At 39.7% G+C, this 12364-nt stretch overlaps 1 protein-coding gene across 1 annotated transcript in view; it reads left to right on the forward strand.

Annotated features, from left to right (window-relative positions):
• The window catches only part of LOC111143285 (zyg-11 family member B, cell cycle regulator), an 89034-nt gene that overhangs the window by 33654 nt on the left and 43016 nt on the right, over positions 1-12364 (forward strand). Inside the window, exons 4-5 of the mRNA XM_022496924.1 lie at positions 8905-9045; positions 11424-11600. Of these exons, the coding sequence (XP_022352632.1) occupies positions 8905-9045; positions 11424-11600 (318 nt within the window). The remainder of the gene's footprint in view (positions 1-8904; positions 9046-11423; positions 11601-12364) is intronic.

Here is a 12364-nt window from a genome sequence, read left to right on the forward strand (position 1 = left end):
ATACATTTATATATATATTTATGTATATCATATATACATGCTGTATATATGCTTTATACTGTGCTGAAATCTAGAAGATAATACAGTATTATATATGAAAATGTTTAACAGAGAGACTTGACTTAATTTAAGGCTTCTCTGAAGAATTAATGAATGAGTGGAGATCTTAAGGGTGAATAGCTTGGTAGAGAACATTCCAGGCAATGAGAATAATTAATGCAAAATATGTGTGGTAGAATGGAGCATGGTACATCCAAGGAATTGAAAGAAAGGCCACTGTGGCTAGAGCTCAAAAGTAGAAAGTCACAGAGCAATGAGATGAGGCTGGAAAAGTAGGCAGGCACCAGGGTCAGACTTGGAAAGGTCACATAAGATGGGTGCAGGGCAATAAGAAGTGTGAGGAACTTACTTAACAATTTGTTATGGAACAAGACAGATTTTTAGCACAGGGTTTTTTGATGAAGGAAATATAAAAATGTAAATTACTATTGTAATGTTACTTAACTGCCAAACAAATTGGTCTAATAGTAAAGGATTCTAAAAATTAAAAGGGAAGAAATCCCCTGTGGGCTGGGAGTTGAGGGAGAATTTCCCAGAAGAGGTGAGCATCCTAAAGGATGAAAGGAATGTGTCCCTGGTATGTTAAGCTAAGTAATATTTTCAAGGCAAAGATGTAATAGGTATGATCCCAGAGCAGTACAGTGTTTGCTGGTTTCTTCTTACAACCAACGGACGACCCTCCAGTGAATTAGCCTGACTTATAAAATTGAGGCTAGTAGGACATCTGTATTTTATAATGCCTCTGTAAAACAAGTTTGATTTCACAAATGGAGCTGTTATTACTTTGAAATCTTGACCATATGAAACACCTACTTTATTTGGTATCATTATCTATTTTCCTCCTATATAAACATTAAAGTAGTGATTCTCACCCAGCCCTACAGTTAAAATCACCTGGGATGGGGCGCCTGGGTGGCTCAGTGGGTTAAGCCGCTGCCTTCGGCTCAGGTCATGATCTCAGGGTCCTGGGATCGAGTCCCGCGTCGGGCTCTCTGCTCAGCAGGAAGCCTGCTTCCCTCTCTCTCTCTCTCTCTGCCTGCCTCTCTGTCTACTTGTGATCTCTCTCTGTCAAATAAATAAATAAAATCTTTAAAAAAAAAATAAAATAAAATCACCTGGGATGTAATTATGTGAAATGATGTTTATGTTAATCAACCTTATCATGGTAATCATTTCCCAATATATACATGTATCAAATCATCATGTTGGATACCTTAAACTTACACGATGATATATGTCAGTAATATCTTTGATAAAGCTGGGGGAAATGATTTATTTACTTACTTACTTTAAAGATTTTATTTTAGGTAATCTCTGTACCCAACTTGGGGCTCAAACTCACCACCCCAGAATCAAGAGTCACATGCTCTAAGGGCACCTGGGTGGCTCAGTAGGTTAAGCTCTTGATTTCAGCTCAGGTCACGATCTCTGGGTTGTAGGATCGAGCCTCATGTGGGGTTCTCCACTGGTCATGGAGCCTGGTCGGGATTCTCTCTCTAACCCTCTTTCCTCCACCCTTCTTTTTCTCCCTGCCCCACCAAAAAAAAAAAAAAAAAAAATTACATTCTGTACCAACTGAGCCAACCACACACCCCTGGAAAAAAATTTTTAATTAAAAGAACTCACTTGTGGAGCTTGAACGATTAAATCAGAGCCACAGGGAGGTAGGACTCAGGAATCAGTATTTTCTAAAGCTCCTTAGGTGATTACAGTATTCAGCCAATATTGAGAATCATTGTTTTAAAGTAATTTTATTTATTTATTTATTTTAGAAAAAGATCGTTGGGGGGCACCTTACTGGCTCAGTTGGAAGAGCATGGGACTCAATCTTGGGGTATGAGGTCAAGCCCCATGTTAGGTGTAGAGATTACTCAGAACAAAACACAAACTCAAAAAGAGATCATTGGAACTTTCCCCTTTGTTCACCTATATATAAAAATTAATGTTCCTTTTAAATTATTTACTGATTTGAGATCTGGTAATAAGTCATGTTAAGGGAGGAGAGCTGAGATTGCCACATCTCCTTTTTAAAAATTGTCCAGTTCAGCCAAGTTGTTGAAAAACTTGTCTGAAATGATTGTCTTAGTGTTGTGATGCTTTAAATTAGTTGAGGGGGCACCTGGGTGGCATAGTCAGTTAAGCATCTGACTCTTGGTTTGGGTTCAGGTTGTGATCTCAGGGTTGTGAGATCAACCCCGCAACTCCAACCTCCGTGTCGGGCTCTGTGGTCAGTGCAGTCTGCTTAGGTTTCTCTTCCGCTCTCCCTCTGCCCTGCCCACCCCCCACCCCCAGTCCAAATAAATAAATAAATAAATAAATAAATCTTTAAAAAGTAAACTAGTTGAGGTTGACTTTTTGGCATTACATACCTTGTTTTTTTAGGCCACACTAAGGAATGCAAGAAATAGAGACACTGTGCCTCCCCAGTATTCCTTATTAGGCACTATATGGTACTCTGAAGGGTGTTTATAAGAACAAGTAGTTTGTTTTTTGCACTTTCATGTGTATTACTTAGTTCAATCTCTTGACTCTGCAAGAGAGGTATTATTGCCCTCAGTGAGAGGGAATGGCTTTAAGGGTGACAGCTGGCTGATACTGGAGTCTGCCTTTGTATCTTGGACTATTTTGATTCCAAAGCATGTGTCCTTTCCACTACATCTCATTGTCTCTGTTTGAGAATCTTAGTTCTTTACTTTCCCCTCAATTTCTAGTCCCAACACAGAGGGTTTTCTTACTATAGAATTTCTGTCATTGTTTCCTCATCCAATTTGCTCTTCTCTTACCATCAGTTTTCTGAACCATCCATTTTTCTGCATCTAGGATTCATTGGCCATTTCATTCCCGGACTTTGGGGTTATACAGTAAGCTGTGGTTCCTAGTTCCTAAGAATCACTAGAAATGTGCTAAACCCAATATTAGATCTCATTTTTACTTAGCTTCCTAGGTATCACTCTTGTCTTTTTTTCAAACATCTCTTACTACTGTGGTTGATTTCCTTTATTGGTTCTTTCTCATCTCCCAGGTCTCTAAATATTGGAGAGTTCCATTTCTTGGTCTTTAAATCTATATGCTGTACTTCTTCCTTGAACTAAGACTCCTATATTGAACGGCAATAATCAATACCCAGTGAAGATCCATATAAAGTTTTCAAAGGCAGAAGAGTTGATCCATTTCAAAGAACATTTACTAAGTACTTTTTAAAGACATCTGAATTCGTGCCCTTGCAATCAAGGAATTCTAGTCTAGTGGAGAGGAGACAGATAAATTTAAAAATAGGTTTAATTCAGTGTGACAGATGCTTTAATAGAGTTATATACGGAGTGCTGTAAGAAAAGTTTTCCTTAGAATATAAATTTTAGTTTTACTCTATATTAAATATTTACAAGGCTTAATTTAGTGGTTATGGGCATTTTCAAAGATTTTATTTATTTATTTATTTGACAGAGAGAGAGAGAGAGAGAGAGAGAGAGAGAGCACAAGCAGGCAGAGCACAGGCAGAAGGTGAGGGAGAAGCAGACTCCCCACAGAACAGGGAGCCCAATGCAGGGTTCAGTCCCAGGACTCTGGGATCATGACCTGAGCTGAAGGCAGGCACTTAACTGAGTGAGCCACCCAAGTGCCCCTCTATTTTATTTTTTTAAAATTTTTACAGATTTATTTATTTGAAAGAAAGAGAAAGGGGGGGGGCAGAAGGAGAGGGAGAGAGAGTCTTTTTTTTTTTTTTTTTTTTTTTAAGATTTTATTCATTTATTTGATAGAGAAAAAGACAGCAAGAGAGGAAACACAAGCAGGGGGAGAGGGAGAAGCAGACTTCCCGCCAAGCAGGGAGCACAATGCAGGGCTTGATCCCAGGACCCTGGTATCATGATCTGAGCCAAAGGCAGACTGAGCCACTCAGGAGCCCAGGAAAGAGAGTCTTTTTTTTTTTTTTTTAAGATTGTATTTATTTATTTGACAGAAATCACAAGTAGGCAGAGAGGCAGACAGAGGAGGGGGGGGAGGCAGGCTTCCTGCCAAGCAGAGAGCCCAATGCGGGGCTCGGTCCCAGGACCCTGGGATCATGACCTGAGCCAAAGGCAGAGGCTTTACCCGCTGAACCACCCAGGGGCCCCTGGGAGAGAGAGTCTTAAGCAGACTCCACCCTGAGCATGGAGCCTGACACAGGGCATGATCTCATGACCCCAAGATCATGACCTAAGCCAAAACCATGAGTTGGATTCTTAACTGACTGGGCCACCCAGGTGCCCAATCTCTGTTTTAAATCGTTACATATAAATAACTTGATTTTTTAGCATCTAGTATATGAAATTGGTTGAACTGAAGATGCTTGTAGTTTGAGGAGTCAGACTACTTGACATGAGGGTTTATCACTGGCTAGAGAAGTATTGATCGCTGAATAAAACATACATGCAATGAAATTCGTTTAAAATATTTAACATTCAAGTAACAAAAGTTCTTTTAAGTTACATTCAAAGATAACTTGAGGCTGTATTTCATGTAGATGTTATAAAGCAATTGAATCAACCAAGTACAGGTAAATGAAGTCTTACTGATAAAATCATTAAACATATTCCCTCTTATAACCTTTTTTATTTTACATAGTATTTCAGTGTCTTTAAAAATCTAAGAAAAATCTAAGAAAAAGTTCAGGATAATTCAAAAAGAATTGAACACCTGGAAAATTTTTATTATTCAATAACCCACATATATATGAATACATAATCAAGACCAATATGCATGTAGTATATTTCACAGTTCTTCTTTTTTTTTTAAGATTTTACTTATTTACCTTTATTAGAGAGCGTGAGAGCAGATGGAGGAGCAGAGGGGGAGGAAAGGGGAATCTCAAGCAGACTCTGCCCTGAGCAAGGAGCCCCACATGGGGCTCGATCTCAAGACCCTGAGATCATGACCTGGCCAAATGAAAAGTCAGACCCTTAACTGACTAAGCCACCCACGTGCCCCTACTTCACATAGTTTAAAAAGCATTTGTAAAGAAACTTCCATTGTTCTGCCCTCAGAGAGAGAAGGTGCTTTACAGTCCAAGTGACAACTATTGTTTTTCTGACAACCAGGCAGCACCCAGTTAGTGTGATTTGTGAACGTAAAAATGACTGTCATCTAGTCTTGGTTGTGGGGTGTCTGCTTGAGAGCACAGCATTTCAGGGCTGGCTTCTCTGAGCACAGAGTTGTCTTCATGGTAGATAGACAGACCTGGTCCTTGGACAGCCGTACAACTAGCACTACCAGGTGCCTTTGCCTCACTCAGCTCTTTAAGCTGTTACAGGGATGGCGTGGGTTTGCTGTTTGAGTGAGGAGAAACACAAGAATGGTCACAGATTCGTTAAAAATACATATTTATTTTAAAAAAAGAAACTTCCATTGTTGTTTCTACAGTCTTATAAATGCTTACTTAATATGTGCTCTTGTGTCCATTGGCACAGATGTGTACTGTAGTCTGAGTCTTCCAATTTAAAGAGATTATAACTCTGAAGGACAGGTTGGTTTTTTTTGTTTGTTTTTTGTTTTTTTACCTTCTTATAGATAAGACAGGTGCCAAGATCATAAAGAACAAATGTGTAGCTTAAGAATGCGGGGGTGCCTGGGTGACTCGTCATTTGGGCATCTGCCTTTGGCTTGGGTCATGGTCCCAGGGTCCTGGGATGGAGCCCTGCATCAGGCTCCCTGCTCATCAGGGAGTCTGCTTCTTCTTCTGTCTCTGCTGCTTGTTCTTGCACACACACTCTCTCTCTCCCCATAAAGGAAGGAAGGAAGGAAGGAAGGAAGAGAGAGAGAAAGAAAGGAAGGAAGGAAGGAAGAAAAAGTGCAAATAAGGGGGGCACCTTGGTGGCTCAGTTGGTTAAACATCTGACTTGATTTCTGCTCAGGTCATGATCTCAGGGTTGTGAGATCGAGTCCTATGTTGGGCTCTGTCCAGGTGTGGAGCCTGCTTAAGACTTTCTCCCTCTCCTTCAGTCTCCCCTCCGCCCCTGTAAAAAAAAGAAATGCAAATAAAGTGAACACACTTGAAGCCATTACTCAGGTTAATAAATAGAACTTTCAGCTACCCTGAAGTTTCTCTGTGCCCCATCTTGATCATAGCTCTCTCCTTCTCCATAAAAGTAACCTCTATTCTATCTTTAATAATAATAATATCGGGGCACCTGGGTGGCTCAGTCATTGGGCATCTGACTTCGGCTTGGGTCATGATCCCAGGGTCCTAGGATCGAGTCCTACCTCAGGCTCCCTGCTCGGCGGGAAGCTTGCTTCTCCCTTTCCCCCCCCCCCCCCCTCTGTTCCCTCTCTCGCTGTGTCTCTCTCTGTCAAATAAATATAAAATCTTCAAAAAATAATAATAATAATGTCCTTATTTTTTAATAGTTTTATGACCTGTTTATCTCTAGGCATTTAGTTAATCTTGTTCATTTTTTAAAATTATATGTCTTTGAGGGATACCTGGGTGGATCAGTCAGTTAAGAGTCTGCCTTTGACTCAGTTCATGATCCCAGGGTCCTGGGATTGGGTTCTATATTGGGCTCCTTGCTCAGCAGGGAGCCTGCTTCTCCTTCTGCCTGCTGCTCTCCCTGTGTGTGTGCTCGCTGGCTCACTCTCCCCACCTCCACCCTGACAAATAAATAAAATCTTAAAAAAAAAAAAAACACTAAAAAAAACAAAATTATATGTCTTTTGAATACCTTTATTTTACAGATTCCTTCTCCCTTCCTTTCTTTTCCTTATAATTTGTCTGTTAAAAGATCCAACCTTTTGGACTTGTAGACTTTGTCTCAGTCTGGATATTCTTAATTAATAATAATAATTATATTAAATAATATCATCATTATCGTTATTATTATTATTATTTTTTTTTTTCAAAGATTTTATTTATTTATTCGACAGACAGAGATCACAAGTAGGCAGAGAGGCAGGCAGAGAGAGAGTGGAGGAAGCAGGCTCCCCACTGAGCAGAGAGCCCGATGCGGGGCTCGATCCCAGGACCCGAGATCATGACCTGAGCCGAAGGCAGAGGATTTAACCACTGAGCCACCCAGGCGCCCCCATTATCGTTATTATTAAAGTCATCTCTACACCCAGTGTGGAGCTTGAACTTACAATCCCGAGATCAAGAGTGGCATGCTCTACCAGCTGAGCCAGCCAGGGGCCCCTGGATATTCCTGATTGTATACTCATGGTGCCTATTTCTGTGTTGTATTTTTTTGCAAATTAGTAGCTAGATTTGGAGGCTTAATCAGACTCAAGTTTGATCCCTTGGGCAGGAGTCTTAGGTATTGTGTTCTTTCAGTAAGGAAGTATATAATATATGGTTTTGTTTTGTTTTGTTTTGTTTCGTTTTTCTATGATGTTAGTGGTTGTTGACACTAGTTCCATTAATTCATTGGGGATCAGTGGTGATATTCCAATCATTTATTTTTCACTTTTCAGTTGGAATACTTTTATAAAAAGTCACTTTCCATTATATGCATTTGGTTACTCAATACTGTGTGAACCACAGTTTAAGATATATGTATGAATCTATATAAATGGGGCATTCCTTAGACCTAATTTTGAACTGAATCTATCTATCTGTCTATCTATCTGTTTATTTACTTTTAAGTAAACACTACACCCAGGGGCGCCTGGGTGGATCATTTGGTTGTTAAGCGGCTGCCTTTGGCTCAGGTCATAACCCAGTGTCCTAGGATCGAGCCCCACATCAGTCTTCCGGCTCAAAGGGAAGTCTCCTTCTCCCTCTCCCTCTGCCCCTCCCCTCCCAACTTGTGCTCGCATAGGAGCACACACTCTCTTTATCTCTCTCTCAAATAAATAAAATCTTTAAAAAAAATTAAATACTACACCCAATATGGGGCTTAAACTCACAATCTCAAGAGTCTCATGCTCTATTTTTTTTTCTTTTTTTTTTTCTTTTTTTAAAGATTTTATTTATTTGACAGAGATCACAAGTGGGCAGAGAGGCACGCAGAGAGAGAGATGGGGGAAGCAGGCTCCCCGCTGAGCAGAGAGCCCAATGCGGGGCTCAGTGAGGGGCTCAATCCCAGGACCCTGGGATCATTACCTGAGCTGAAGACAGAGGCTTTAACCCACTGAGCCACCCAGGTGCCCTGAGGTTCATGCTCTATTAACTGAGCCAACCAGGTGCCCTTGAACAGAATCTCTTGGTGCTGAATGGGAGCTAGATAAATCTGGGGGAATTAATTAACACAGTTATTTGATGAATACTTATTGAGCACTTATTCTGAACCATACATAATGCTAATTATTGGGGTACAGTGGTGAATGGGTCAGTTGAATGGAGGGATTATGGTAATGGTTATGAAGGAGATGTTTCATGGGGACCTGATTTAGATTGGTGGGTCAGGGAAGGGCTCTCCAAAGAAGTGTCATTTAACTTGAATAGGGAAGGATGAGTAGAAATTAGTCAAAGAAAGGAAGATTTCAGTAAGCAAGTTATATATATATAATGGTCTTTTGCTGGGAAAGAGCTTGGCTTATTGAAAGATCAGGGGAAAAGTGTAGCTTTAACATGAGTTAAGGGAAATTAAGGAATTACCTTAAGAGACAGATTTACTTAAGATTTACTTTAGGTGCAGTATAGAGAATGTTAACCATCGGCTTATCGTAGGGTCTAAGCCTATCTAACGTACATCTCTTTAGCATATGTACACCTTCATAGGATGACTCTTCTGAGTGGGTTGGAAAGTAGTCATTTGCATTTGTTTCAAGACTTACATAGCTATACCAGATTCCATCTATACAAATGATGTTTGGCTAGAGAAAGTTAGAGGGTTGAAGAAATCCTAAAAGCTAATCTTATGGCTATGTTCAAAGGTGTCTGGAGAAGCCAATGAAACTCAGATTGCAGAAGCATTGAAGCGGTACAGCGAACGGGCATTCTTTGTCCGGGAAGCTCTATTTCACCTTTTTAGCCTGACTCATGTAATGGAAAAAACAAAGCCAGAAATTTTAAAGGTAAGAATAAGAAACTGGATATGAAAACTTTGAAATTATCTCCCTGGATACAGATGATGGCTTTGTGAAGAAAATTGGTGAAAATTTGCATTTAGTCTTTGATTTTTTTTTTTTTTTTTTTTTTTTTTTGGTAATGGGTTTGAGGATGTATGATTTCAGTTGTTAGCCATAAATGAGAGAGAAGATAGTTGCATAGTGTTATTGAAGTTAAATACCTTCCACTTAATATTTAACTACCTAAAACCAGTGACCACTGTGATGTTTTTCACCATCTGCAGTAGAAAATGAAAGTATATGACTGGAATCACAACACTGCATTGTATTGCTTCCATATAGACTTTTTTAAAGATAAATAATATTGGTATTCCATAAGGCACCTTCCCATGCACTTTTAAGCACCTGTGCTTTCATAATTAATTCATGATATTTCCCAATTAAAATCTTTTAACCAAGACAGCTTTTGAAGAGCAAGAAAGGAAGATTCTTAATTTTTGTTGATTGTTTAGGGCCATGTTTATCAGATTGTGTCCTTTGTCCACCAGAAGTCTGGAATATTATTTATTTTTAAAAGCATATTTGTTGGGACGCCTGGGTGGCTCAGTTGGTTGGACGACTGCCTTCGGCTCAGGTTGTGATCCCGGAATCCGGGGATCGAGTCCCGCATCGGGCTCCCGGCTCCGCGGGGAGTCTGCTTCTCTCTCTGACCTTCTCCTCGCTCATGATCTCTCTCACTGTCTCTCTCTCAAATAAATAAATAGAATCTTTAAAAAAAAAAAAAAGTAAAAGCATATTTGTGAACCCCACTCTAGGAAATTTAGATTCAATAGGGCTAGATGAGGTACAAGAATCTGCATTTAATAATTCCCCAAGATAATCCTAATACACATTTGAAATCAGTGAGTGTAGGACTATATTATATTTGATGCCTCATTTAGTGGGTAAAACAATCTTACAGATTGTGTAACTACAGGTCTATGAGGTTAAGTAACAGTAAGTTAGTAGCAGAGAGAAATGACCTAACCACCCCATTATCTTAAATTTTCAGAATAGGGTGCTTGTATAGGAACCAATAACATTTCAGTCCCTGAGATGTTACCCCCAGCACGGCCACCCCTCCATATATACCAGAAGATATTGGCACTTGGTATATGAATTACCCGTTTTGGTTTTGGTTACTGTGAACCTGAGCAACAAAGAACCTCTAGTCCTGATCTGAAATATTTACTCATTCATTCATTCAGAGAATGGTACAGAGAGAAATGAAAGAATATAGAAAATTCTTTTAAGGGATTCAGTTCCAAAGGAGAGCAAAGGAAAAAGATGGTAGTTGGCTGAGGAACTTTTTTTTTTAAGATTTTTTTTTTTTTTTTTTTAAATTTATTTGACAGACAGAGATCACAAGTAGGTGGAGAGGCAGGCAGAGAGAGAGGAGGAAGCAGGCTCCCCGCCAAGTAGAGAGCCTGATGCAGGGCTCGATCCCAGGATCCCGGGATCATGACCCGAGCTGAGAGCAGAGGCTTTAACCCACTGAGCCACTCGGGCGCCCCAGGAACTTTTTTTTTTTTTTTTTTTCTTTTTTAAGATGGGAGAAAAAACCAGCTTTTTTATATGCTGATATGAATGATCCAGTACACAATAAAAACTTGATATAGGAGATAGAAGAACAGCTGAAGCAATGTCCTTGAGTAGACAAAAAGCAAAAGATATAACATGTAAATGGAGGGATTACCTTCAGAGAGGAACCCAAAAAGATCATTTATGGTAATAGGAACATAGCATATGCATGTTTATGTACTGGCAAGGGGGATACATGCGGTAGTGAGAATCTGAAATTCTTTTCTGAATGTTTCCATTTTCTCCGTGTAATTGGAAGCGAGGTTCTTTAGCTGATAGTGAGGATTGGGAGGATTTGTTGGGGTTTGAGGAGAGAGGAAAAGATGAGAAATAGTTATGTAGGCCAGAAGGAAGCGAATGGATTTTATTGTACTATGACTTTAGCAGTGTTCGTAAGAAACTGAATGTTGGAATTTGAAAGTGAAAAGTTTGCCTCTGGTTTACTCTAAACTCAGTAAGAATTTATTTAGTGCTTAGAATATAAAAGGCACTGTACTAGGTCTGGATGAGTTAACGTGAATAGAAAAGATTCATTAGCCCTACAGAAAAATTCCTGGACATGAACAACTTGATACCTTCCTGGACCAAGTGGGTGAGAACTACATGTTGATAAGTGATTGCTATGCCCTAGTCTCTTTGCACCTGAGGATAAAAAAGATAACTTAAGACTGCTTAGAAATTGTTATAGATCAACAAAGTAACGTTGCTGTGTTAAGAGGGCTTATATTAATAGCATGAATAAAGAGAACTAATTTTTTTTCTAGCTTGTGGTTACTGGGATGAGAAACCACCCTATGAATTTGCCAGTACAACTTGCAGCAAGCGCCTGTGTGTTTAACTTAACTAAGCAGGATCTTGCTGCAGGAATGCCTGTTCGACTCCTGGCTGATGTGACCCATTTGCTGCTCAAAGCCATGGAACATTTTCCCAATCACCAGCAGGTAAGCATGTGGGAATTCCTATTCAAATAGTCCTTTTAGTGTCCCCCACCCATCTCCTACCTCCATAGAGTTCAATATAGTAGACCAAATCTGGAAATTCAAATGCCTTTGCAGCCTGCAAAGTAATAAATTTATGGTATGATTGAGTATAGGAAAGCAGAGAAGTAGAAGACTAAAGAGTACATTCCCTGCCTGAAAATATTTAAATCCAAATATTGAGGGAAATAGTGCAAACCATAAAAAACTCATCTTCCACCTCAATCTTGACTTTGGATAATTTCAGCAAATATCCCATAACACATCTATTCTGGACCAGGCACTATCAAGTACTGGCATGCAGAAATGAGTAAGACATGGGTTTTCTACTTCTAGCCATATGGTAGGTATATAACCTATCTTATTGTCAGGATGAAAACTGAAAATATAAAAATTATGTTTTTCATTCTTAAAACATAGCAGCTAGTTGGCAACTTAGTAAAAAATACTCATAAGCCAAAAATCAAGTAAAAATGTCAATCCAGGGGTGCCTGGATGGCTCAGTCAGTTGAGCATCTATCTGCCTTCAGCTCAGGTCATGATCCTGGAGTCCAGGGATCAGCCCTGCGTCGGGCTCCCTGCTCAGCCGGGAGCCTCTTCTCCCTCTGTCCCTCCCCCTGCTTGTGCTTTCTCTCTCTCAAATAAATAAAATCTTTTAAAAAATGGCAATCCAGATTGGTGATTGGATCAGTAAAGCCTCATTGAGGACAGTTACCAAATTGGATAAG

The sequence above is a fragment of the Enhydra lutris genome, unplaced genomic scaffold, assembly GCF_002288905.1.
Source record: "Enhydra lutris kenyoni isolate GAN:26980312 unplaced genomic scaffold, ASM228890v2 scaffoldscaffold9, whole genome shotgun sequence".
Lineage (NCBI taxonomy): Eukaryota > Metazoa > Chordata > Mammalia > Carnivora > Mustelidae > Enhydra > Enhydra lutris.